This window comes from Bos indicus, chromosome 4, assembly GCF_029378745.1.
Source record: "Bos indicus isolate NIAB-ARS_2022 breed Sahiwal x Tharparkar chromosome 4, NIAB-ARS_B.indTharparkar_mat_pri_1.0, whole genome shotgun sequence".
Lineage (NCBI taxonomy): Eukaryota > Metazoa > Chordata > Mammalia > Artiodactyla > Bovidae > Bos > Bos indicus.
The window spans coordinates 118,813,321-118,837,764 of record NC_091763.1 but is presented as its reverse complement, the minus strand read 5'-3'; the positions used below and the strand labels follow the sequence as shown (position 1 = coordinate 118,837,764).

Here is a 24,444-nt window from a genome sequence, read left to right as displayed (position 1 = left end):
GAGAATTACATATAACTTACTGTAAGATCCTAGAATTTACCAGAGCAAGCAAATGAACTATTAATAATAAGAGCCAAGATTAATCACTGGTAAAAAGAGATCCAAACATAAAATCAAAGAAATAAAAACCTCACACACCTGAATGTCAGTTGGAAAAAGTAGTGTGAGCATTGATGAATTTTTCTCTCAAGAAGACAGCGCCCATGTCCCAGCTCTGTGCACTGGCAAGGCCTGGACACACTGACCTCTGGCGACGAGCAGCCCGAGGGCCCAGCCCTGCCCTCTACCAACCTGGCCTCCAGGACAGGAACCAGGGCCTCTTGGAAAACATGTGATCCAGACACTGGCCAGGAGATGTCAAGCAAGAGTCACCATCCTTTCACAGCAGGAAGCAAGAAGCCACCCACAGCGGCTTGGGTCCTATTTACAGACAGACCCAGAGCCCACTGCCCACTCGCAGGTGGGACACGGAAGATCAAAGGGAGGGGGTGCCATGGACTGAAACACAGCAAACGCTAGAGGTTGAGAATGACAGGAAAACGGAAATGTACTAGCTGTCCTTAGAACGCAAGCTATCCCCCTCAATAACTGGTAAATGAGGAACAGTCAAGATTTACTCCATCTTTTCTGTAACAGCAGTCCTCAGGGCAACCTAAGAGCTGATGAGAAAAAAGTTTTTTTTTAATAGAGAAATCAGCTAAGAAAGGAAGAAAGGATACATCGGAACACGGGCGTTTTAAGGCCAGTGAAGGATGGTCTGGGCGGGGACCTTGCACAGGGGCGGTGCAGCTCCTTGGCGCCAGGACGCCCACGGCGGGGCCAGGCAGAGCAGTCACAGGGATTGTTTTCTCTCATAACTAACCACAACTCTCAACTTTCTATAATGAAAACATTAATTTTGTTACAAGGAAAAACATGACTAGCATAAAAAATAATTACCTACTAACCACTGTCGAGGAAAACAGAACAAGACTGGAGTGCCGCTCCTGCCCAGACGGGGACTCAGAGCACCGGTCACACCACGGGCGCCTGAGCAGCCGAGAGCATGCCTCACCTGGGCTCTGTCACCTGCATGCCGAGTGCAGCACACACTTGACGACGTGGGCAGCGCTGAGCGTGAGCGCGGCCCACACACTGCTCTGCTCCATCTCTGTGTGCTGCTCCGCTGGCAAACAGAAACCGCATCTCAGCGAGCTCCGTAGCAGGCAACGGGTGCTAGAACCACTGTCTTTCCCCTAATTATAATTCATGTGCCACTTTAAATGCCGCTTAAGATGTTTCAATAGAAACCAAAAGAGGAACAGAAAGAATATTTGTTACATTTATTACTTAGCACTCTGAAGATGTTGAGGGAAACAATTTTCTCAAATGCTTGAATGTATTAAAAACACATTTCTGAAACAGAAGGATCGCTGTACACACAGTGTTCAATGTAAAGTCTGAAATACGTTTTGCAGACACATGCCACATTTTACTGTTTCTTTCATAATGCTAATTAAATTTCCTACTTGGAGTCTCAGAACCTAAAAAATGAAGTTCTTCATTGAAATCTGAGTCAAGGGCACCATTCTGTGCATAATTAAGCAGAGTACAACGGGAATTTGCATTAATTCAGAGTGAGAAAAATCATCAATTTATTATGAGGCCTGATGGCAACTGAACAATTTTCTACAGCACTTTAATGATTTCTGTGTCTGTAACAGTCACATTCATTAAGCATATTAAGCTTTAATTAGCTTCAGCAGATTCTGCTCTTCTTCCAGGTCACATGCGGCCACCCGGGCTGCTGAGGGCGCCTCAGCCAGGATGCATCCTCTGCTTTCGAGTCTGAGTCCGCCGCCCCGCCAGCAGGCACCCTGAGCCAACCGGAGCACATGCCTCACAGCGCTTTCCCCAGATCGGAGTCTAAGGATGATGTCAGAAGCGCCGGAAAACGCTTGAATTAACCTCACACTGAAAAAACCCCTGAAATAGGACGACTATTTCATGGCTTTCAAAAAATCACTTTTCATGGTATAATGATAACTCAGTTATGATTATACGGGATCATCAACAGGTGACCAGAGAATTTTAACCGCAATTCTACTCGGGACTTGAAATGCTAATGCAAGTCCCTCAGCTTTCCCACCCCCAAACCTGCGACACGCCAACCGGCTCCTCCACTGGCCAGACCATCCAGACTCTTCAAGCCAGACTCCCCATTTCTACCGAAGCGAAGGCCTTCCACTCAGCTCTCTGATGCAGCAGGTCCTCCAAACCTCCCTTCCTGAAACCACACTCAGTTTTCTTCCAGGTTTAGTGTGGTTTTTGAAACTGGAAGACTATAAGCTTTGTCTAAAACTATAAGCTTTGTCTTTCCTTATAAATGTTACTCACAAAATTATCTAATCATACTAAAATCTTAATACATAAGAATTTAACTCATGTGACTGTATCACTAGACAATAAAAACTTCTGATCGATGGAAAGCTTTTTATATTAACTCCATTTATATGAGCCACTGGGCACATTTCATCTGCATTCTTCCTGCTCTTTAAATCCCTCCTACACAGCAAGATTTCCAGACTTCACTACAAGCATGCGGCTGCTGCTGCTAAGTCGCTTCAGTGGTGTCTGACTCTGTGCAACCCCATGCACAGCAGCCCACCAGGCTCCTCTGTCCCTGGGATTCTCCAGGCAACAAGACTTCTCCAATGCATGAAAGTGAAAAGTGAAAGTGAAGTCGCTCAGTCGTGTCTGACTCTTGGTGACCCCATGGACTGCAGGTAGGCTCCTCCGTCCATGGGGTTTTCCAGGCAAGCACACTGGAGTGGGTGCCATCGCCTTCTCCACACCACAAGCCTGAGATGAACCAAAAGGCACAGATGTGCTTCTTTCAGGTTGCTGCCCGCTTTTCACATCTGGTTCGGCAGATCAGGGCTCAAACCCATCAAGTCGGTCCATCCGTTTCTTTGGAGAAGAGGGCGGCTTATATCCCAAGCCAGAAGCATCACTAAGTCTCCCTGCAATTCTACTTGAGACTTCAAACGCTGATACAGGTCCCTCAGCTTTCCCATCCCCCAAACCTGTGACCCCTGTCTGGTGTCTGGCTTGGACACAGCAGTTTTCCTCCCACTCAGCCCGAGTGCTTTCCTTCTAACACCTGCGTTTCCTCTTTGCGTGTTCACTGCTCTGGCACTTCAGCCTGCTCTCACTGCTATGCTTTATGACTGTCCACATTAACTTTGTGTTCTATTATCTGCTAAACACAGTTGGTTCTGGCTGTCCTGTTTTGCAGGCTTTATTTTCTCCCTCTGAGAATTTGGAAGACAGAGAAGGGATTTCAGTTCTGCTAGTATCACTGAGCAATATTATTCACTAATTGCTTACACTTGTGTCTTTATTATTCACTGCTCCTCCACCTCCTGTGGAAACAGAATCACTGCACCTGTGCCACAGCTCGCGCCCATGTCTCTACTTCCCTGTTCCGGTTCTTTATTTTATCTGGCTTCAACGGGTCTTAAGCGTTAGCAGCACACGGGAGCCTTTGTTGCGGCACATGGGCTTAGCTGCCTTCGGACATGTGGGGTCTTAGCTCCCCAACCAGGGATCGAACGCTTGGCCCCTGCATTGCAAGGCGGATTCCCAAGCACTGGACAACCAGGGATGTTCCCGCTTCTCTTGTTCTGGGACACTCTTTGGGACACTGTATTAAGCTATTAATGTCAATTAAAAAAATTTTTTAAGTGTAATTCACATACTATAACATTTACTCATTTAAATGTAGTTTAAATTCTACTTCAGAATGCTGCCAGTTCTCCCCCAAAGTTCTCCATTTCCACCCCCTTTAAAGACGTTTTGTGTAAAAGGAACCACACAACCTCCTGTGTCTCACTCCTTCACTGACCACGTTCTCAATGCTCACACACAGGGCATCTGCATCAGCAATCCATCCCGTTTAATTTTTGAATATACCCCACTGCCTGGACAGACCACATTCTCTTTCTCCATGAGCAGCTGTGGGCTGCTGCAGTTGTGTGAGTGCTGTGTGAACACGTGAGGGTGTCTGTCTTGAGTACACATGTCCTGAGGTGGAACCGCTCCACTGCACAGAGGGACATTCTCAGATGATGTGACTGGACCGCTGAAGACAGCACAGACTCAGCGAACCGGCCCCTAAACACAACGTGTGGCCTCAGCCTGGAGTCCAGACGGGGGAGCGCGAGGTCCACGGAGGCCGCCGCAGGCTGGAGCCATTGCAGGCGCCCTCGATGCCTGAGGGGGGTGCAAACAGGCGGCCGGCCCCCTCCCCGAGCTGATTTGGGGTCTGGGTGAGCCCTGCCAATGTGTATGTGTGACAAGTTCTCGGGTGGTGCTGAAGCTGCTGGTCTCAGGATCATACTTGTGAACTAGATGATTAGATAATCTCAATCTATCACTGCACACTCCTTATCTTTGATAATTTAACTGTGATTATTAAGAAAGATTGGTGTTGCAATTAAAATGTGCAGAAACATGGTATTTTCAACTTCCTCCCAAATGATTCCGAAAAGAAATACATGAATACAGAATGAGGAAACAAATGTGACACAATGTTAACAACTGGTCCATGTGGGCTGGTGCAGCCCTTCTACACACTGTAAGCAATTTCAAAGTGAAATAACTGACGTGTAACTCATCAATGAAAGGTTACTAGCAGGCGAATGTCAATCTGTGAGCTTCACAAGCACACCCATGTACCTGCTCCCCTAACTCGGCATCACGTCACGTTATACACAACCGCTGTCTTTCTCTTTGTTAAACCTAGCTTCGTTTCTTTTACTGTAAATAACGAAAACCCAAGCTGTCCCATGACCAATTTCAAGTGATAAGAATACTCAGTTTACGAGATCAACGTGAACTACCAGAAACGACAGTGAGGCCAAGTAACGTGAAGTGAAGTAACCGAGAAGCAGTGAGGAAGGTCAGCTTCCGCTCTCCTGCCACTCCTGCAACAGACCTGCGAGCACGCGGAGCCCGCGTCCTCTTCAGCTGGGAAGGGAGAGCAGCCTGCGCCGCACAGACCCCAGGACGGGTGACGGGCATCAGGGTCAGCCCGCCCACTGCAGTGTCTGCTCACGCTTAAGCCTCGTCACAGTGGCACCCCAGCAATGTGTCAGGACTGTGAACGCAGGAAAAACCCAAATAAGACCAGCTCCAGGTACACAGATAACAGCCAATCCTTCAGTGACCAAGTCGAAACACTGGGTTAATGAGGCTACAGACACAGGGAAAAGTAACAGCCTGGGCACTCTGACCGCTGCAGTAAACACTGTTCCCTGAAAACGACGTGTGGCCCTGGCTCACTCGGCCCCTACTGCCCCTCCCCACCCCACCGCTGGGCCCCGAGCCTGGGTACCTTAAACCCCAAGAGGGGGGGCCGGGAGCAGCTGGTCACAAACTTGAGCAGTTTGCGCTTCTCCTCGTCCGTGAAGCCCTCCACGACTCTCCAGAAGACCTTGATCACGGGGTGCTCGGCAGAGTAGCCTCCTAGGACAAAGAGGAAGACATCTTCAGGAAAAACAAGGTCAGTGCAGAATCGGGGCTCTCCCAAAGGCACTGGAGCAGCTCCGCTCCGTCGTGCCGGGCCAGGGAGGGGCAGAGGCTTGTGGCTCAAAGCCAACCCTGTCCTGGGGGACGATGGGCAAGGATGCAGGGGACAGAAGGATAAAGCACTGGAGGCCAGAGTGAGGAACAAACAAGATGGACTCTGGCAGCAAGACGTGCTGCCAAGGACCTGAGCTTCCAGAGCTCTGCGAGGAGCTGAGCTTCGGCTTCGGCTGGGGAGCAAACCCTACGTAACCCAGGACTTGCCTGACAATCACGCACCTAGAAACGAAGACTCACTGGGATCTTTAACACAGCGAGTTATTTCACCAACACATCTTAGCATGTAAATTTATCACCCGTCCTTCTGACAACAAGGTACAGACCATGGATACCAACCAACCCCGGCACTCGATTAGACCAATGCTCTGAAGAGTAATACCTGCTACTTACAACTTTTAATCTAGTTAAGTGCTTCCTAAAACTAAAATAATTGCTATATATTGTTCCCTCACTGTTAATATACTACAGAAATATCATCAATGAAGTATCTTAAGTGTATTAATTGGCACCAAAATGAATATGGTGATATTTTAAACCTATTTACTGGAATAGGAACAGTTAAGATCGTTAAAGGTAAATGCTATCAGTGCAGACAGGATAACGCAAACAGGCCAAGACCACTTCTGGGCAAGGAAAGGCTGGACTGGTGGGGAGGACAATGTGACCTTAGGTATTATCTCCCTGGACATAAACATCAGAGTTCCAATTTAGAGAAATACAAACGAGTAATCACCGAAAGGTGGATACAGGCACATGTTTACATACACATCCGTTTCCAAAGCCTTCTCAAAAGTGACCCTGGAGGAACGGTGGGGCGATGGCCCTCAACAGAACAGAGGGCTCCGGGTAGATGAGCCTGGACAGGTTTTGTTAGTTGTGGTACAAGACACACCATAGCATCCACCATTTAAGCTCCTTTCAGGTGTGTGAGTCCACGCAGGCTGCGGGGCAGCCGCCAGCGCCCTCTCCCGCCCAACACTCCCATCCTCCCAGGCAGACACGCCCACGACCACGGGGCAGGACTGCCCATGCTCTTCCCAGCCCCTGGTGACTCCAGTCCAGTGTCTAGGAACCTGACTCTTCTAGGTATTTCATGTGAGTCCTACAACATACATCCTCTGTGTCTGTCATTATTCCACTTATCATAATGCTTTCAAGAGTTCACCCACACTGAAGCCTGTACTTGAACGTCATTCCTTTAAGACTTAATGAAAGTCCCACCCTATGTCTATAGCACACTTCCTTATCTATCATCTCAGTGGATACTGGGGTTATTTCCAGCTTCTGGCTCTTGTGACAATGTCTTGTGAACACTGGTGTTTTGGCCCCTGCCACCATACAGGACTTAGGAGCAGAATTGTTGGTTTACAGAGTAATTCTACACTGAGCTTTCTGGGAACCACCGTCTTCCACAGCTGCTACTTCATGCGCCCACCAGCAATGAATGAGGGCTCCAGTTTCACCACTTGCTCACCAGCACTTGTCTTCAGCCTGTGCGCCTCTCCCCTGGGCTCTGGTTTTCATTTCCCTAGTGGTTGGTCCGCTGAACATCTTCTGGAGCATACTGGCCTCTGGGACTATCTTCTTTGGCAAAGGTCTACTCATGCCCTTTGCCCACTGTTGAATCAGCCTGTCTGCCTATTGAGCTGTAAGGGTTCTTTACGCATTGTAGGTGCCAGACCTCACCAGATACATGATTTCCAAGGGTTTTCTCCCATTCCAAAGGCTGTCTTTTCACTTTCTTAATAATGTTCTCTGATGCATAAGTCTAATTTTGATGAAGTTCCATTTATTTACCTGTCCTTTTTCTGGTCATGCTTTCGGTGTCATATCTAAGAATTTACTGCCAAATCCAAGGTCACGAGGAGTTATCCCTATGTTCTTCTAAGACTTTTATGGTTTTAGGTACTAAGGTTCTTGAGTCATTTTGAGTTAATTTTTGTATATGGTGTGACTTGTGGGTACAGCATCATTCTTATGCAAAAATCCAGTTGTTCTACAATTTTTATATAACCTGGAAACTTTTCCAAAGAAACTCTACATTTTACATTGCTACCAGTCAAGCGAGTTCAAATTTCTTCACATATTAACACTGAGTATTGCTATCTTTTTGATAAATCATTCTAGTGGATATGTAGTAGTATTGCACTACAATTTAATTTGCATTTCTTTAATGATTAATAGTGTTCATGTGCTTATTTGCTTACCAAATACTTGTATATATCTTAAGTGAAACACTTTTATTTTTTTCCCATGTTTTAAAAACCAATTATTTATCGTACTATTAAGTTGCAGAAGTTCTTGATATATAATGTGTACAAAGGAACAGAAGCCATTATTAGATACATTACTTGAAAATATTTTCTCTTAACCTGTGGCTTGCTTTTTCACTTTTTTGATGGTATTTTTTGAAGCACAAAATCTTTAATTTTGAGGATGTCCAAATTTCTACCCATTTCTTTTTTCTAGACCATGCTCTTCGTGTACAACTAAAAACTCTGCCTAGTCCAAAAGTCATGAGAACTTTCTCCTATGTTCTTCCAGAAGTGTTACAGTTCTAGCTTTTAACTGCAGGCCTCATCCTGTTGAACTCACCTCTGCACACTGTGTGAGGTCAAGGTCTAAGCACTTCTTTTTCAAGTGCACACTATTCCAGCACTGCTGAGCTGCTGAAAGTCACTGGCTGTAAATCTAAGGATTTGTTTCTGTTTCCCCATTACTTTCCATCAACCAGTATGCCTATCCTTGTGACAATTCCATGATGTCTTTTTTAAAAATTACTATTACATATTTTTGTCTGTGCTGGGTCTCTGCTGCTGCACACAGGCTTTCTCTGACCACAGAGTGGGGCCTCCTCTCTAGTTGCAGAGCATGGGGTCTAGGGTGTGTAGGCTTCAGCAGTTGTGCACAGGCTCAGTCGCTGCATGGCATGTGAAATCTTCCTGGACCAGGGACTGAACTGGATGTCTGCTGTATTGGCAGTCAGATTGTTTACTACTGAGCCACCAAGGAAGCCCCTATCAGTTCAGTTCAGTCGCTCAGTTGTGTCCGACTCTTTGCGACCTCATGAACTGCAGCCCGCCAGGCCTCCCTGTCCATCACCAACTCCTGGAATTCACCCAAACTCATGTCCACTGAGTCGGTGATGCCATCCAACCATCTCATCCTGTTGTCCCCTTCTCCTCCTGCCTTTAATCTTTCCCAGCATAAGGGTCTTTTCCAATGAGTCAGTTCTTTGCATCAGGTGGCCAGAGTACTGGAGTTTCAGCTTCAGCATCAGTCCTTCCAATGAATATTCAGAACTGATCTCCTTCAGAATGGACTGGTTGGACCTCCTTGCAGTCCAAGGGACTCTCAAGAGTCTGGAGAAGACAGAAGACACCGCAGTTCAAAAGCATCAATTCTTCAGCACTTTCTTTATAGTCCAGCTCTCACATTCATACATGACTACTGGAAAATCATAGCCTTGACTAGATGGACCTGTGTTCGCAAAGTAATGTCTCTGCTTTTTAATATGCTGTCTAGGTTGGTCATAGCTTTTCTTTCAAGGAGCAAAAGTCTTTTAATTTCATGCCTGCAGTCACCATCTGCAGTAATTTTGGAGCCCAAAAAGATAAAAGACTCTCACTGTTTCCATTGTTTCCCCACCTATTTGCCATGAAGTGATGGGACTGGATGCCATGATTTTAGTTTTCTGAATGCTGAGTTTTAAGCCAAACTTTTCACTCTCCTCTTTCACTTTCATTAAGATGATCTTTAGTTCTTTGCTTTCTGCCATAAGGGTGGTGTCATCTGCGTATCTGAGATTATTGATATTTCTTCCAGCAATCTGGATTCCAGCTTGTGTTTCATCCAGCCCGGCATTTCGCATGATGTACTCTGCATGTAAGTTAAATAAGCAGGGTGACAATATACAGCCTAGATGTACTCTTTTCCTGACTTGGAACCCGTCTGCTGTTCCACGTCCAGTTCTAACTGGTGCTTCTTGACCTGCGTACAGTTTTCTTAGGAGGCAGGCAAGGTGGTCTGGTATTCCCATCTCTTTAAGAATTTCCCAGTTTGTTGTGATCCACACAGTCAAAGGCTTTGGCGTAGTGAATAAAGCAGAAACAGATGTTTTTCTGGAACTCTCTCGCTTTTTCTATGATCCAACAAGTGTTGGCAATTTGATCTCTGTCTTTTCTAAATCCAGCTTGAACATCTGGAAGTTCACGTACTGTTGAAGCCTGGCTTGGAGAATTTTGAGCATGACTTTGCTAGTGTGTGAGATGAGTGCAATTGTGTGGTAGTGTGAACATTCTTTGGAAGCCCCTATAGTAAGTTTAAATCAGTGTTAGTCCTTCAACTTTGTTCCTACAAAACGTTTTGACTATTTTAGGTCCTTAACATTTTCATTTAAATTTAAAAATCAGTCCGTTGACGTTTACCAAAAAAACCCTTAAAATGCTAGAATAACAGACTATGATTAAGGAAAAGACACCAAAATAATGGTAGTTGTTTGAAGAAGAATTTTTTTCTTTTTCTTTTTCATTGCCCTCAAATATGTGAAGTGCAGGTAATGGGGCTTCCTGGTGCTCCAGCGGCTATGCCTCCTGGCGCCCACTGCAGCCACACCACTCTGCGCTCACCTCTGGTCAGCGAGGGCTGCTCTCTGTCGTGCTGCATGGGCTTCTCACTGCTGTGGCTTCTCTGGTTGTGACACAGGGACCTCAGCAGTTGTGGAGCACGGGCTAAGTTGCTCCACAGCATATAGGACGTTCCCAGCTCAGGGACTGAACCCATGTCCCCTGCAATGGCAGGCAGATTCTTATCCACCTCACCACCAGGGAAGTTAAACTTTTGCTAATGGTCTCTTTTTTTGGGGGGTGGGGGGGAGGTTTAGCACTGTTTTTCAAAGCAGAAGACTGGACACAACCCAATGGCCACAAGGAGAGGCTTAAGAGGGCTTCCCACGCGGCACTAGTGGTAAAGAACCCGCCTGCTAGGGCAGGAGACATTAAGAAAATGAGGTTTGATCCCTGGGTCGCGAAGATCTCCTAGAGGAGGAAATGGCATACTCCACTATTCTTGCCTGGAGAATCCCATGGACAGAGGAGCCTTGTGGACTATGGTGCACACTGTCACAAAGAGGTAAGACTGAAGTGACTTAGCACAGCACGCAGTGGCGTAAGAGGATACGCTATGAGAGAAAAAACGAAGGATGCAGCATCGTATGCACAAAGAAAACAAGAATGGAGTTTGCACTTGTGTGTAAACATGTAAAGATGCCAAGCACAGTGGTTACTCATAGTGGGCACGGGCAGGGGAGGAAACAGGAACAGGAAGTGGATTTCACTGTATCCTCATATTGCCTGGGTGTTAAACCATGTGAACTGCCCATATAAAGAAGAACATTAGAATTACTTTGGAAATGTGACCATGGATAACATATTCAGGAATAATAAACAAGTAGTGATAACATACCTGAATAGTTTGTAAAGGATTTTAGGTCCTCCAGACTTATGGGAACTTGTGCACCAGAAATCAACACCTAAAAAAAAAGTTCACGTTATAAAACTTGAGATGGATTTTAAGAAAGATTTTCATGTCAGGAAACAACTGTGTCCCCAAACACAAGAAGTGGACCTGGATCTCCTGCTGGTCGAACATCCGCAGCCACTCCAGGCTCACCACGTTGGCCAGGCCCTGCCGGAACGCCAGGCAGTGCGGGCGGATCTGCCGGTTCAGCCGGTAGTCGGCCACCAGGTGGATGTACGCAATGCGATTGGCACTGGTCACCGGGATGTCCTTCCCACCAGATTTCAGTTCAACTACCTGTGGATTTAAAACAGGAGTTGGAAACGTCTCTTGAGTATAGCCACAGGGCAAAACAAGAGCAAGAAACGCTTGCTTCAAGGGAATTTGACTCTGTTGTTCCACACATGAACATTTTAGTGAAAAGTGTGTAACCAGCGCACGTGGCCTCACAGACAGGAAGAGTCCTCTGACGGGGCTCTCCAGAGCTCAGCATCCTACTCTGTGTCTAGGCTCACAAACCATCCCCACTTTCTGCAAAGTCCTGAGGCTCAATGTTACAATGCAACCATGGCATTTCATTACAAAAGAAATTAGAGATCACAAAGGGCAAAGATATGAACCAAACGATCAGCAAAGGTCAGAAGGGCTTCACTGTGGAGAAAAGGCAATGTAAGGAATTAATGCCGTAGAGACGGGGACTCGTGTGTACAGGCAGCAGACACCTACTCTGGATCTCTATGACTACTGCTCAGTTGTGTGCGACTCTTTGCGACCCCATGAACCGCAGCACGCCAGGTCTCCCTGTCCATCACCAACTCCTGGAGTTCATCCAAACTCATGCATGGCCTTTGAGTCTGTGATACCATCCAACCATCTCATCCTCTGTTGTCCCCTTCTCCTGCCCTCAATCTTTCCCAGCATAAGGGTCTTTTCAACTAAGTCGGCTCTTCCCATCAGGTGGCTGTACAGTACTGCAGATATGATACAGAGGGCAGTGATCATCATCAGGCACACTGGTTAGTCCATTTCTGATGCACCTGCAGGCATCTTACACAACTTGTGCATCGCTGCACAGGGACACACGTTCTCCGGTGGAGGGCAGGGTCAGGACCCCGCGGGGCGTCCCTGGGGTACAGCAGGGAGGAGCCGGACTTGGGCGCCCTGCCCCTATTTCAGTATGTGCCACCGAGGTGTCCCTCGGCCCCCAAAGCACGCTGTCATCAATGAGGTGGTGACACGTGCCTTGTCCATCCTGGGGCTGGGACTACGTGAATTCACACAAGTAAAGCTGACTGACGAAACTCCACAGATGACCAGAGACACGTCCGCCTGACTTACAACGGCAGACTTGTAGAACCCTGGTCTGCTGTTGCTCACTCTCAGGGACAGGGCACGGGGCCGCTGCCAGCGCGGTACGGCGAGCGGCGGCGGGGGGGGGGGGGGGGGGGCGCCTGCGGGAGGGCGGAGGAGCGCTCGACCCTGCCCGCACCACGGCCGGAGCCGGAGCCGTTGTATTCCAGGGGCAGTGCAAACACGCCAACTCCCTCTGACCACCTCCCCTTTAAAAAAAATTATCGCTTTACAGAAAAGGTACTTTAGAAGCTGCTGAAAGCTCTACCTAAACGCTCCTGTGGGAAGGTTACACAGCCCTGTGTGGTCAAAGCCGCCCGCAGGGTCTGACGACACTTCAAGGTTCCAGATTCGCGCTCTCAGCACCCGAAGTGCGAGGTCTGACAAGGCGCAGGGTGGGGGCAGGGGGCCGCCTCCGACAGCCCGCTGTCACCCGAGCCGCGGCGCTGGCTGCTCTGGGTCACCGCTGAGACAGCCTGGATCACAGGCAGGCAGGTACTAAACGGGGTGGTGCCCGTGGTCTGGAACACAGACGCCCCTCCAGCCCCGTCACCAGCAGCATTTCCTGCAACTTTAAAGTGGTGACTCTGATGATTCAAACTCGCCTCTCATGCTGCACCTGAAAGGCATCATGTTACAGCTATCCTTGGGTGCTCCATTCTGAGGAGCACTTGCAGCCTGGGATGTCTGCACACCGCTTCCTTCAAGACGCGCAGGCGCCGTCACGCACGCACAGGGGCCATCGCGTATGCACCGTCGCCGCCGGTGCTTGCCCCACCCTCCGGGCGGCCGGTCCGCTGCTGGAGGAGCTCCGGTCAACGACTCGCCCAAGGGCATAGAGCAAAGCAGCAAAACCTGGGCTTTAACCAAGGTCTCGTGACTCGAGTTTGATGCTTTTCTACAGAACAGATGATTATTTATGGATCCATCTTAAACCCTGAGCATTCTCCTCAAGGGAGATACGTGTATAAATCAGTGATCTGAAATTTCATGTTCGTTTTTAAGTAGGCTAACAAGCAGCCATATTGATTAAAGAAAAAAAATTTGAGAGCAACATCATTATTCTAAAAGGGAAGACTCATTAACATAAGCTGCTAACATAATGAAGTATTTGCATACTACCAATCTTTAAATCACGACATTTTATAAACCTAAACCTCTATCAGAGAACTAGGTTTTTATATATGTTTCTACAGAAATCCATATGATCTCTCCCCAAATTAAGTACTTTACCAATGACTCTAATTTTTCCAATTAGACTCTTTAGTATAACTATTCTTATGCATTATCATCTATAATCTCTCTCAGTGGGAATTTCTATGAATAATCGGCACATCTTCACACTTTAACAGAGTACAGTATTATCAGTGGCACTTTAATGGAACGCTTACATATGCGACATTCCACCATTACCATCTATTTCAGAAGGGAAATGGGAAACACCCCATTAGCAAAGGCCTCAGACAGGTCCTTACAGAGCCCAGGGCCCAGAGCTTTCATTTCGTGCCCAAGACACCCACTAGGTGGGGCCAGGGGGCAGCAACACTGCATGCTGACATTTCCTTCTGACGATGATCAACCCTGTCTTCAAAAACCTTTCACTTTGCAGTGCTGAGATTTCAGCTCCATGAGAGGGAAGAAGATGAGCAACCAAAGGACAGCCGGCTCTGAGCCCCCACCCTGCGTCTCAAAGCATTCCTGCCAGCTCGTGGAGACGCCTGGACCTCAGCAGGCAGGAGGAAGCATTACTTTCTTGTCACTGAAACAGAGAGCTTTACAGACTAAGAGAGATGGAAAACTCAAAACCACAAAGACAGTCATTTAAAAATATCAAGAAGGTTTAGACAGGAGGACATATGACTCTTTGTGTATGCTTTTTGCTTTGCTTTTTAGAAGACTTCACGATGGTGCATAAGCTACAGAACACTTCTGAGTCTAGGGAGGAAGAAATAAAAAGACACAAAACCTCTCTCATTCTCCTGAGGGGCTCTTGGTACCACACACAGCACTGTATACTGCGTGTTAACACCCCAGTGAGACAGCACTTCACACCTGCTACGAGGGCTACAGTTTAAGAAACAGGGAAAGAAAGCAGAAAATAACAAGTGTAGAAGAGCATGTGGAAAAGTCGGAACCTTTGTATGACCCAATGACTCCACTTTTAGGTACACACCCAAAATACCTGAAAACAGGGCCCCCAAAGGTATTTATACAGCGATGTAGGTCGTGTCCATTAACAGCTGGATAAACAAGCGTAACATGTCCAACAACGGCAGACTCATCAGCTTGAGGAGCTCTGACGCCTGCCGTGCATCACGGTGGCCCTGGAGGACGGTGCTCAGTGAGGTGAGCCAGTCACTGAGGGACAAGTGAGCCTGCCTCCACTCACAGGAGGGGCTGAGGCCGCCTGTCCTAGAGACAGACAGCAGAGAGGTGGGGGCCAGCAGCTGCTGGAGGGCAGTTTAGAACCAGAATGTCCCACCCAGCACACCCCTTCTCCAACTCAAATAAAATCTTAATTCCAGACACTGATCTACAGAATGTAATTTGAAAGATGAACATTACAGTTGAACTCCTCTCATGAGAACTTTCATTGCTTAACCAAATTGTAGTTTCTCTGAATTCTGGAACTGCCTGACCCAGAGATACCCGGGCTCACAGAACCAGAACCTCCACTTCTGCTGACAGCAGACCCAGATGCTTTCTCATCTTTCCCTTTCCTGAAAGTCAAAGTGTCAGCCGCTCAGTAGTGTCCGACTCTTTGGGGCCCCACAGACTGTAAAGCCCACCAGCCTCTTTTGTCTGTGGGATTCTCCAGCAAGTATACTGGAGTGGCTTGCCATTTCATTCTCCAGGGGATCTTCCCGACCTAGGGATTGAACCCAGGTCCCCCGCACTGCAGATAGATCCTTTACCATCTGAGCCACAGGGAAGCCCTATCCTAGCAGCTCTGAAACACACCTGTTAGGCTCTTACCCTAACAGGTGTAGGTCCAGTGTTCCTGAAGCCTGAGGCCTTGAAAGGTTCTCCACAGCATGTCCATCTACCCTCCTCCACGACTGCTAAACTTCAACCTCGTCCAAATCTGTTCACTGACCTGGTGACCCCTTATCACCCGTAACGGGCCTCCTTCAGTCAGCCCTCCAGGAGCGCTCCTTCTGAGTTTCCATTGTGCTAAACAGCAGATCTCACACCACAGACCATATCTGCCTCTTGTGAGAACTAGTGTGCTCTTACAGTTAAAACACACCTCCTCTGCCGAGCTTAAGGCCAATGCACAGTCACCAGTATCTCCTGAGTGACGAAGGAAGAAAGAGCAGTGTGGAGGTAAGCAGGGAAGGATAGAGAAAAACGTCCAGGTGGGCTCAGTGTATGTGTTCGCCACAGTCAACGGCCAGTGCGGTGCCCTGGGGGTCAGGCACCGTGGGTGAGCTTACGTTCAGTGCCGCCTGGGCTGAATACTAGGACCTATTTCACATGCACTTACTTTTACGCTGGCAAAGCTGGTAACTTTTGAAGGCCTGGACTAGAAATCAAGTAATAACAAAAAGTTAGAGAAGCAATTATGAAGTCTAAAGCTAACACTATTTTCACAGTTAAAATCCAACCACGAGTTGCAAAAAAGACTATCAGTCTCATCAATCTGTGGAAGGACAGCAGGAAAAACACAGTTTCCCTGCAAAAGAGGTGCGTTTGTCTGGAACCAGATGTGAATGAGAAACACACAGCTGGGTACTTTCGAAGAGTTAGCATTCTTTAAATCTGACTGAAAATATATCACAAGTATAAACACACTGAGATAATTTTAGAATTCCAAATAGACACTGAATCACAGGGACTTCCAAACATCTGCCTTTCATTCTGTCATTTCTCCTAGTATGCTGCTGTACAGTTAGATTCATCACAGTCCATCCTCGTTACAATGTTAACTGAAGCTATAATGCAATTATGTTTTAAGTACACAGTTCGCTTCAACTCTTGCCAGATAAAGTGTTAATATTAAATGGAAGAATGGGGAAAACATTTCTGAAAATGAGAATACTGGTGATGGAGTATAACAAATAGGAAAAGAGAAACTGATACTGAGAAAACGCTAAATGAAATTATTTTAATCGGGGAGAAAAAATTATGTTTTATGCTACAGTTAGTTGAATTTGCTCTGTAGTCTTAAATTTGAAGTGAATAACACTTGTCCTCCAGAGTCGCTTGTTATCTTCCCTATTCTCTCCAGAATTAACTGCATATTGCACAGGGAAGCAAGGGGCACTTAAAAACAACTAGAAACAAAGTGATCCGATGAGGATTATCGTACAAACTGGTTACTTCAAAAATCCAACGAGATATTACCAAACAATCCGACTTGCCGGTATGCACTTTGAGAAGTTCTGCGAATCACGGGAACATGACGGAGCAGCACGAAAAGCCCCTCTCCCGCCCCCACCTTCTGCGAGCGTCTCTGTGCGGCCCACCTAGGCCCCCCGTGCCTCTGCGCACTGCCCCTGTTCTCATGGACTAGAACAGTTCAGTGTGTGTGTAGCACATGAACATACATGGCAGTATTATTCATAAGAACCAAAAAACAGAAATAACTCAGACGTCCGTCAACTGGTGAAGAAAAGGTGGTCTACCCAAACGCCATTTCTGGACGTCACTCGGCTGGAGAAGGGTTCGGGGAAGCACCAGCACTTGCAGCCCTCAGCAAGCCAAACGCCACAGGCCGCGCGTCCTGAGACCCCAGGTGTGAAAACTGTCCAGAGGACAGGACCCAGGGACGGGAGGAGCAGGGTGTGGCTGAACCAGGGGCAGGTGTGACCTGCTAACGGGCACACAGTCTCCTCCGTGTGGCCAAAGTGTCCTAAAATTTGGATGTTGGGGCTGGCTGCACTAACCCTCATTGCACACGGTACAGGGTGGAATTTATGGTACATGGATTATACCTCAGTAAAGCACCTATTCCAAAATTTAGTTTGAATTTCTAGTATGTTTTTTTTTTAAGGATAAAAATAGCGAGAGCACCTAGATGGACAGGTTCAGCAGCTGAGGGCCACTCTGCAGGGGGAGAAGCCAAGAAGCACCACCGAGCCCGAGGCTGCAGAAACGAGACAGAAAGGCAAGGTGCCTCCCAGTTGCATGCAGAAAGGGGAGCTGAGGCGTCACTCGGCCGGCTCCCTGAGCTCTGGCTCTGCCCTGCGAGTCTCTAACTGAAATGTGCACAAGCTCCCACAGCATGAAGCCCACGTGTGCACGCAGAAGGGGACGCCCAGGTGTGACGGCTCCACCTGCCTGGGCCTCTCCGAGGGCCTGTCGGCGTGCGCACGCAGCAGGACACGCGCAGGTGCGGGAGCCCCAGCCCCACTTGCCTGGGCCTCTCCGAGGTCGTTGTTCACCACCGTGAAGTTCAGCCCCAGCTCCTCCACGTCGCCCTCATAGCTCTTTAGGAAGAGCAGGTTCCTGTACACCTCGGGGTCTAAGGACGCCAGGTGGTGGATGTCCACGTCCGCGCTGGTCCCCAGCAGCTTGGACAGGAAGAAGCCGGCGAAGGGCAGCTCCACCAGCATGTTTTCATAGAGGGCCTGTGAGCGAGAGCAGGGGCCACTGGTTAGCACTCCACAGGGCCGCCTCTTACCCCGCCTGAGAGCGAGAGACCGCATGCCCAGCCTGGTCTCCACGGACCCGAGACAGCTGACTCCTCTCCCCCACGTGGACGTGACGGCAAGGTCACCACGTGCCAGCCCACAGCGCAGGCATTCACACACACACGCACCATGCAGAGAGCCCCACAACAGACGGCGGGGGACCTGAGGGCTTAAGTGTGGCAGGGGTCTTCGAGGGCCACCTCCTCATGTGACAAGACTCTGCCAAGTTTTTCTGTGAAGCCTCTGCAGGTGGATCAGTCTTCGGGGCTGCTGTAGTAAGTGCGCCAACCAGTGGCTTCACACAACACAGTCTGGAAAGGTCTGAACCCAGGTGTCAGTAGGCCACGCTCTCTGGGAAGGTCCTGCCAGCTACGGGGCTGATGGCCCCCCAGTCTCTGCGGGGCTGCTCCCCCTCAATCTGCTCTGTGCCTCCACCCCGCCCTCCTGCCTCTGATGCAGACGCTGGTCACTGGATCCTGGGACCCATTCCACCCAGGATGACCTCCGCTGAGCTTGCTTACATATGCAAAGACGTCTTTCCAAATAAGGTCACACTCACAGGGACCGGGCTTCCCTGGTGGCTCAGCAGTAAAGAATCTGCTTGCGATGCAGGAGACCTGGGTTCAATCCCTGGGAGGAGGCAACAGCTGCCCACTCCAGTATTCTTACCAGGGGAATTCCACAGAGAAGCCAGGCGGGCTACAGTCCATAGTGTCACAGAGAGTGACTATCACTTTCACTTTCTCTCATAGGTACAGGATATTAGGATTTGAGTGAATCTTCCTGGGGGTCACAGTTCTACCCACAGTGGCAGGCAGGCCAGAGCTCCTCGGTGACCAGCCCTTTCCTCTGGGTGGAGCACAGTGAGCGCAGGCATGGGCACTACGTGCCAAAGCTGGGTTTCGTGTAATTTTTGATGTCAAGGAAGACGATTATTCTTTAGATTTCTTTTTCAATCGTCAAATGGGGAGAAAGCAGCATTCTCAGCTCAGCGACCACAGCCGCTCTTCCTGCAGAGAGGTCGCCGTCTGGCCACACCCACATCCACCAAATGCTAAGCACAGGGTTCCTGAGACAGACGTGTGTGATGTCACTTCCGCCCTGCCCCACCTCCCCACGTGAGATGGCAGGCTCGTGCCACGGCCCACCCTGGAGGGGCCGTTCCCTGAGCACTCAGCCAGCACTGCTGCGCCCTGGACAACCATCTCACACATGGGCAGTCTACAACCATGACCCTTACATGCACCAACCTTACACGCTCACGTTAGGCTCAGACACCCTCTGAGACCCACATTTTAACTCTCACCCACTGATGTGACTGGAGCAGACTACAAAACAGCCATGGATTGCAGCCACAGAACGTCCCCCAGAAGAGAATGTCCTCCCATAGGCAAACACCCTCCCAGAGGCGAACGTCCAGAGGGCACTGTGTGGGCTCCCGGACACCGCCTCCCCGAGGGTGGTCACTGCACTTGGAGTTCAGGTTCACCCTCTGCCCCTCCAGCTATGTCCCTGCACTTCTCTTTCTGATTTGAAGACTGATGATTACTCAATTAGTTCTGAAAAGAAGGCAAAAAAGGCTTTCTTAATGAGAGAACGGGCAATAAAATGGCAACTGGCACTTAGGTCCTCTCCTGACGATGTAAAGAAGGGCTGTTTTGAGAAGCCAGGCTTTGCCTCAAGTTAAGGATGGCCAATACTATTAACCTGGCCCACTTAGGAACCCCATTACTTCTAATGAATGATGCCGTCAAAGCTAAGGAGCATTCTGCAGAGACGACAAGACTGATCCCAGGTGTCGAGAAAAGCCTCATTTGTACGGCAGTCTGTGAGTAAACTCAGAGAGTAAATCATCGGGTGTTGAGCACGGAAGGTCATTGTCTGCCATTCCTGCATTAGTAACAATAAACCTGTGAAGTCCACTCAATCCATCAGAGCTACCTGAATTTTAAACAGAAACTCCACTGTGACTCATAAAATGTAAATGCACAGGTGTAATTTTTTACACGAGGCAGGTTTGAACCTTTAGAGCATTTAATATACAAGCACTAATAAACGATGGCACTAAAAACCGCGACTGCATCAGCTAAATGGATTATAAATTAAATTTCCATAATGCATGCAACTGGGACACAAATGTAAGCATCAATCAGGGTATTTCCTAAACACAGGTTAATTATACAACTTCAAAAACTGCCAATTTTTTATGCAAAATAATCCACTTAGCATTTTTCATATTGGCCTCAATCCTCAGCCCGCTGCACACTTGTTCCTAGAAGCGTATCAATAACCACTTGTCATGAAAACACAGCAATAGGTATATGGAGAAAACCTGTAACGTATTTTTCAACTGTCTGTCTTTTATGAGTGTTTATAGCTAGAAATTGTGCCAAAATGATCTGAAATAAAAAGGATTAATTACAGTAGAAGCCTTTTAATATAAGTGAGTGCAGTCGCCATGCAATTAATGCAAACCGTGGCCGTGCCCAGACGGGCGGTGTGAGCTGCATCTGAGGCTGGTTCTGTTTGCTGCCAAATAACTTCAGTAATTTACTACATTAAGAATCAATAAAAAAATAATGCTTTTCAAATGCACCTCTATCAATCTTCAGGTAGTTCTAAAGTGAACATTTATAACTTAATCTAAAAACTATATTAGAGATGTCCTGTTTTAAGGCCACTCTAATTGAACAAGGAGATAATAATTTCAATTATTTCAGATCATGCTAACCTTGGAGTCTACAAAATTAAAGATATGTAAAATAAGGATGTAAGCTGATACTAATATGCTATTTAATTTAGCAGTTGTGTCTCAGAAGAAATGATGGCGAGTTGAACACCATGCTCTGACTGGGCTACTGAGGACTCTCAGGCTGAGGCTCCTGCAGGGCGGGGGCGCTCCTGGTTGTTAGCGCACCGATGGTGCCCAGTCACGGGGCGCAGCGAGGGAGTGCCCGCTGTGTGCGGGGACCTCTATCGGCAGGATGGAATTCTGCATTCACAAACTGGTTTGCAAAAAACCATTTATTCTCTTTTGAGACATTTCAGGTTGTCAAAATTACACACATGGAGATTCGCTTCGAATCCTAACTGCTTACTCCTTTAGCTCTGTCCACATGGCTGCCTGACCCTCAGTGACGAGGGCATGCTGTGTGTTGGGTTTGACCTGCTCCCTCACCACCTAGGGGGATGAGGCATCCCACCAGCCCTGGAAGCCAAGAAGAGACACTTACTCCATCATTGCAACTGGTAATCTGCACCAAGGGTTTGACAGCTTTATTTCTGAAAACAGCCCGTTCACTTCTGAAAACCTCTGAGGATGCTGGGTGGGTGGGAGACAAAAGGTCACGCCTCCAAGCCGTTCTCCTCACTGGGCATCGGGAAATCCACCCGGGCGCACAGCCACTGCCCAGCGACTGCCCACTCCCGGCCGCTCCTCCCGGCTCAGGCTCCTCCGCCCACCAAGTGATGGAAAAGTCACGTCCCATTTCTCCCCAACGAGAAGTCAGTACTGGTATATTCCCAGAGCTGTGCAGCCATCACCCTCCATCTGAGTTTTGAACATTTTACCCCCTACAGCAGAAACCTTGAGCCCTGGGCTGTCACGCCCTCACTCCTGCACTCCTAGCACAGAACTCTTGGAGGCCTTTTCTGTAGCCACACGCACTTTTGGGTGAGCTGCCTAGCCCTCGGGCACCTCTGACGGTGCCCTGCCTGAGTTCCTGCTGCCCATGGCCATCTACACCAGCAGAGGCCAGGAGGCCTGCTGACCTCGTTTCTGACCCCCTGGGGTGGCAGGAGCCCCTGCCTGGTCTGTCTCACTCACGGAGGAGCTCAATAGCCCCCAGCTGCCTCCCAGAGAAGTTACCCCGATGTGAGGAACAAGAGCAGCAGTACACGTCTTCACCTGGCTTGCTTTTCACAGTGACTATTCATTTATCTTTAAAGTGTATTTATTTGGCTGGGTCTTCACTGTGGCATGGGGGGTCTAGTTCCCTGAACAGGGATCGAACCCAGGCCCCCTGCATTGGGAACAGGGAGTCTTAACACACTGGACCACCAGGGAAGTCCCCAAGTGGCTACATGCAGTGCACTCTAACAGCACCAGCAAAGGCTGTCTTCCTAACTTTCCAGGTGAGCATCTAACATGGCTTAGAAAAAGAAAAACAGCCCTAGTGTAACAGTGACCCATGTTAAGCTAGTGTGTGGGAGGGCTTAAAAATGTGAGAAGGGAGCCCACACACTGCAACCACTGAGCCTGTGCTCCAGAGCCAGGACACTACTGAAGCCCTGGAGCCTGAGTCCACAGCCAGAGAAGCTGCTGCAGGGAGAAGCCCGCACACTGCAACCGGAGAGCAGTGCCGCCGCTCCCCCGCCCCCCCCGCCCCCCACACAACTGGGCAAAGTCCTTGCAGACCAGCACAGCCCCCCAAAAATTTTTTTTAATAAAGAAAAATTAGAAAAAAATGTGACAAGGGATATCTCAATGGAAAGCAAGATCTACTTATGCAGGGGCAGAAAGAATTCTAGTGAATATCTCAGAATAGCTAAAACTTCAATGATACTTTTAGGTACTGAAATCAACTGAATTCTGGCATACACTTGCCATTTTTACTGTTCAGTAAGCTGCGACCGGCGCACTAAAGCGCGGGCGCCTGCGACCGGCGCACTAAAGCGTGGCCGAGAGGAGCTACCCCACGTCCGAGGTCAGGGTCGGCAGCCGAGAGGAGCTACCCCACGCCCCCACGCCCGAGGCAAGGGGTGGCGGTGGGAGGACCTACCCCATGCCCGAGGCCAGGGGCTGCGGCCAGGACGACCAACCCCACGTCCAAAGAGCGGTGGCTGTGCAGGCACAGGAGGGCCTAGAGGAGCTATCCCAGGTGGAAGGTCAGGAAGGGCGGCAGTGAAGAGATACCCTTCGTCCAAGGTAAGGAGCAACAGCTGTGCTTTGCTGGAGCAGCCCTGAACAGATACCCCATGCCCAAGGTAAGAGAAACCCAAGTAAGACAGTAGGTGTTGCAAGAGGGCATCAGAGGGCAGACACACTGAAACCATACTCACAGAAAACTAGTCAATCTAATCACACTAGGACCACAGCCTTGTCTAACTCAATGAAACCAAACCATGCCCATGGGGCAACCCAAGACGGGCGGGTCATGGTGGAGAGATCTGACAGAACGTGCTCCACTGGAGAAGGGAATGGCAAACTACTTCAGTATTCTTGCCTTGAGAACCCCAGGAACAGTATGAAAAGGCAAAATGATAGGATACTGAAAGAGGAAATCCCCAGGTCAGTAGGTGCCCAATATACTACTGGAGATCAGTATAGAAATAACTCCAGAAAGAATGAAGGTATGGAGCCAAAGCAAAAACAATACCCAGCTGTGGATGTGACTGGTGATAGAAGCAAGGTCCGATGCTGTAAAGAGCAATATTGCATAGGAACCTGGAAAGTCAGGTCCATGAATCAAGGCAAATTGGAAGTGGTCAAACGAGATGGCAAGAGTGAACGTCGACATTCTAGGAATCAGCGAACTGAAATGGACTGGAATGGGTGAATTTAACTCAGATGACCATTATATCTACTACTGCAGGCAGGAATCCCTCAGAAGAAATGGAGTAGCCATCATGGTCAACAAGAGTCCGAAATGCAGTACTTGGATGCAATCTCAAAAACGACAGAATGATCTCTGTTCATTTCCAAGGCAAACCATTCAATATTACAGTAATCCAAGTCTACGCCCCAACCATTAACACTGAAGAAGCTGAAGTTGAACGGTTCTATGAAGACCTACAAGACCTTTTAGAACTAACACCCAAAAAAGATGTCCTTTTCATTATAGGGGACTGGAATGCAAAAGTGGGAAGTCAAGAAACACCTGGAATAACAGGCAAATTTGGCCTTGGAATACGGAATGAAGCAGAGCAAAGACTAATAGAGTTTTGCCAAGAGAACGCACTGGTCATAGCAAACACCCTCTTCCAACAACACAAGAGAAGACTCTACACATGGACATCACCAGATGGTCAACACCGAAATCAGATTGATTGTATTCTTTGCAGCCAAAGATGGAGAAGCTCTATACAGTCAGCAAAAACAAGACCGGGAGCTGACTGTGGCTCAGATAATAAACTCCTTATTGCCAAATTCAGACTGAAATTGAAGAAAGTAGGGAAAACCACTAGACCATTCAGGTATGACCTAAATCAAATCCCTTATGATTATACAGTGGAAGTGAGAAATAGATTTAAGGGACTAGATCTGATAAGAGTGCCTGATGAACTATGGAATGAGGTTTGTGACACTGTACAG

At 48.4% G+C, this 24,444-nt stretch overlaps 1 protein-coding gene across 2 annotated transcripts in view; it reads right to left on the bottom strand.

Moving 5' to 3' along the window:
* UBE3C (ubiquitin protein ligase E3C) overlaps nucleotides 1-24,444 on the bottom strand; it is a 115,269-nt gene that overhangs the window by 2,284 nt on the left and 88,541 nt on the right. For both annotated transcript variants that reach the window (XM_070788501.1, XM_070788500.1), the window contains exons 19-22: nucleotides 17,852-18,068; nucleotides 11,254-11,438; nucleotides 11,092-11,158; nucleotides 5,378-5,508 (exon numbers count right to left, since the gene is read on the bottom strand). In XM_070788501.1, coding sequence (XP_070644602.1) covers nucleotides 5,378-5,508; nucleotides 11,092-11,158; nucleotides 11,254-11,438; nucleotides 17,852-18,068 — 600 coding nt within the window. The remainder of the gene's footprint in view (nucleotides 1-5,377; nucleotides 5,509-11,091; nucleotides 11,159-11,253; nucleotides 11,439-17,851; nucleotides 18,069-24,444) is intronic.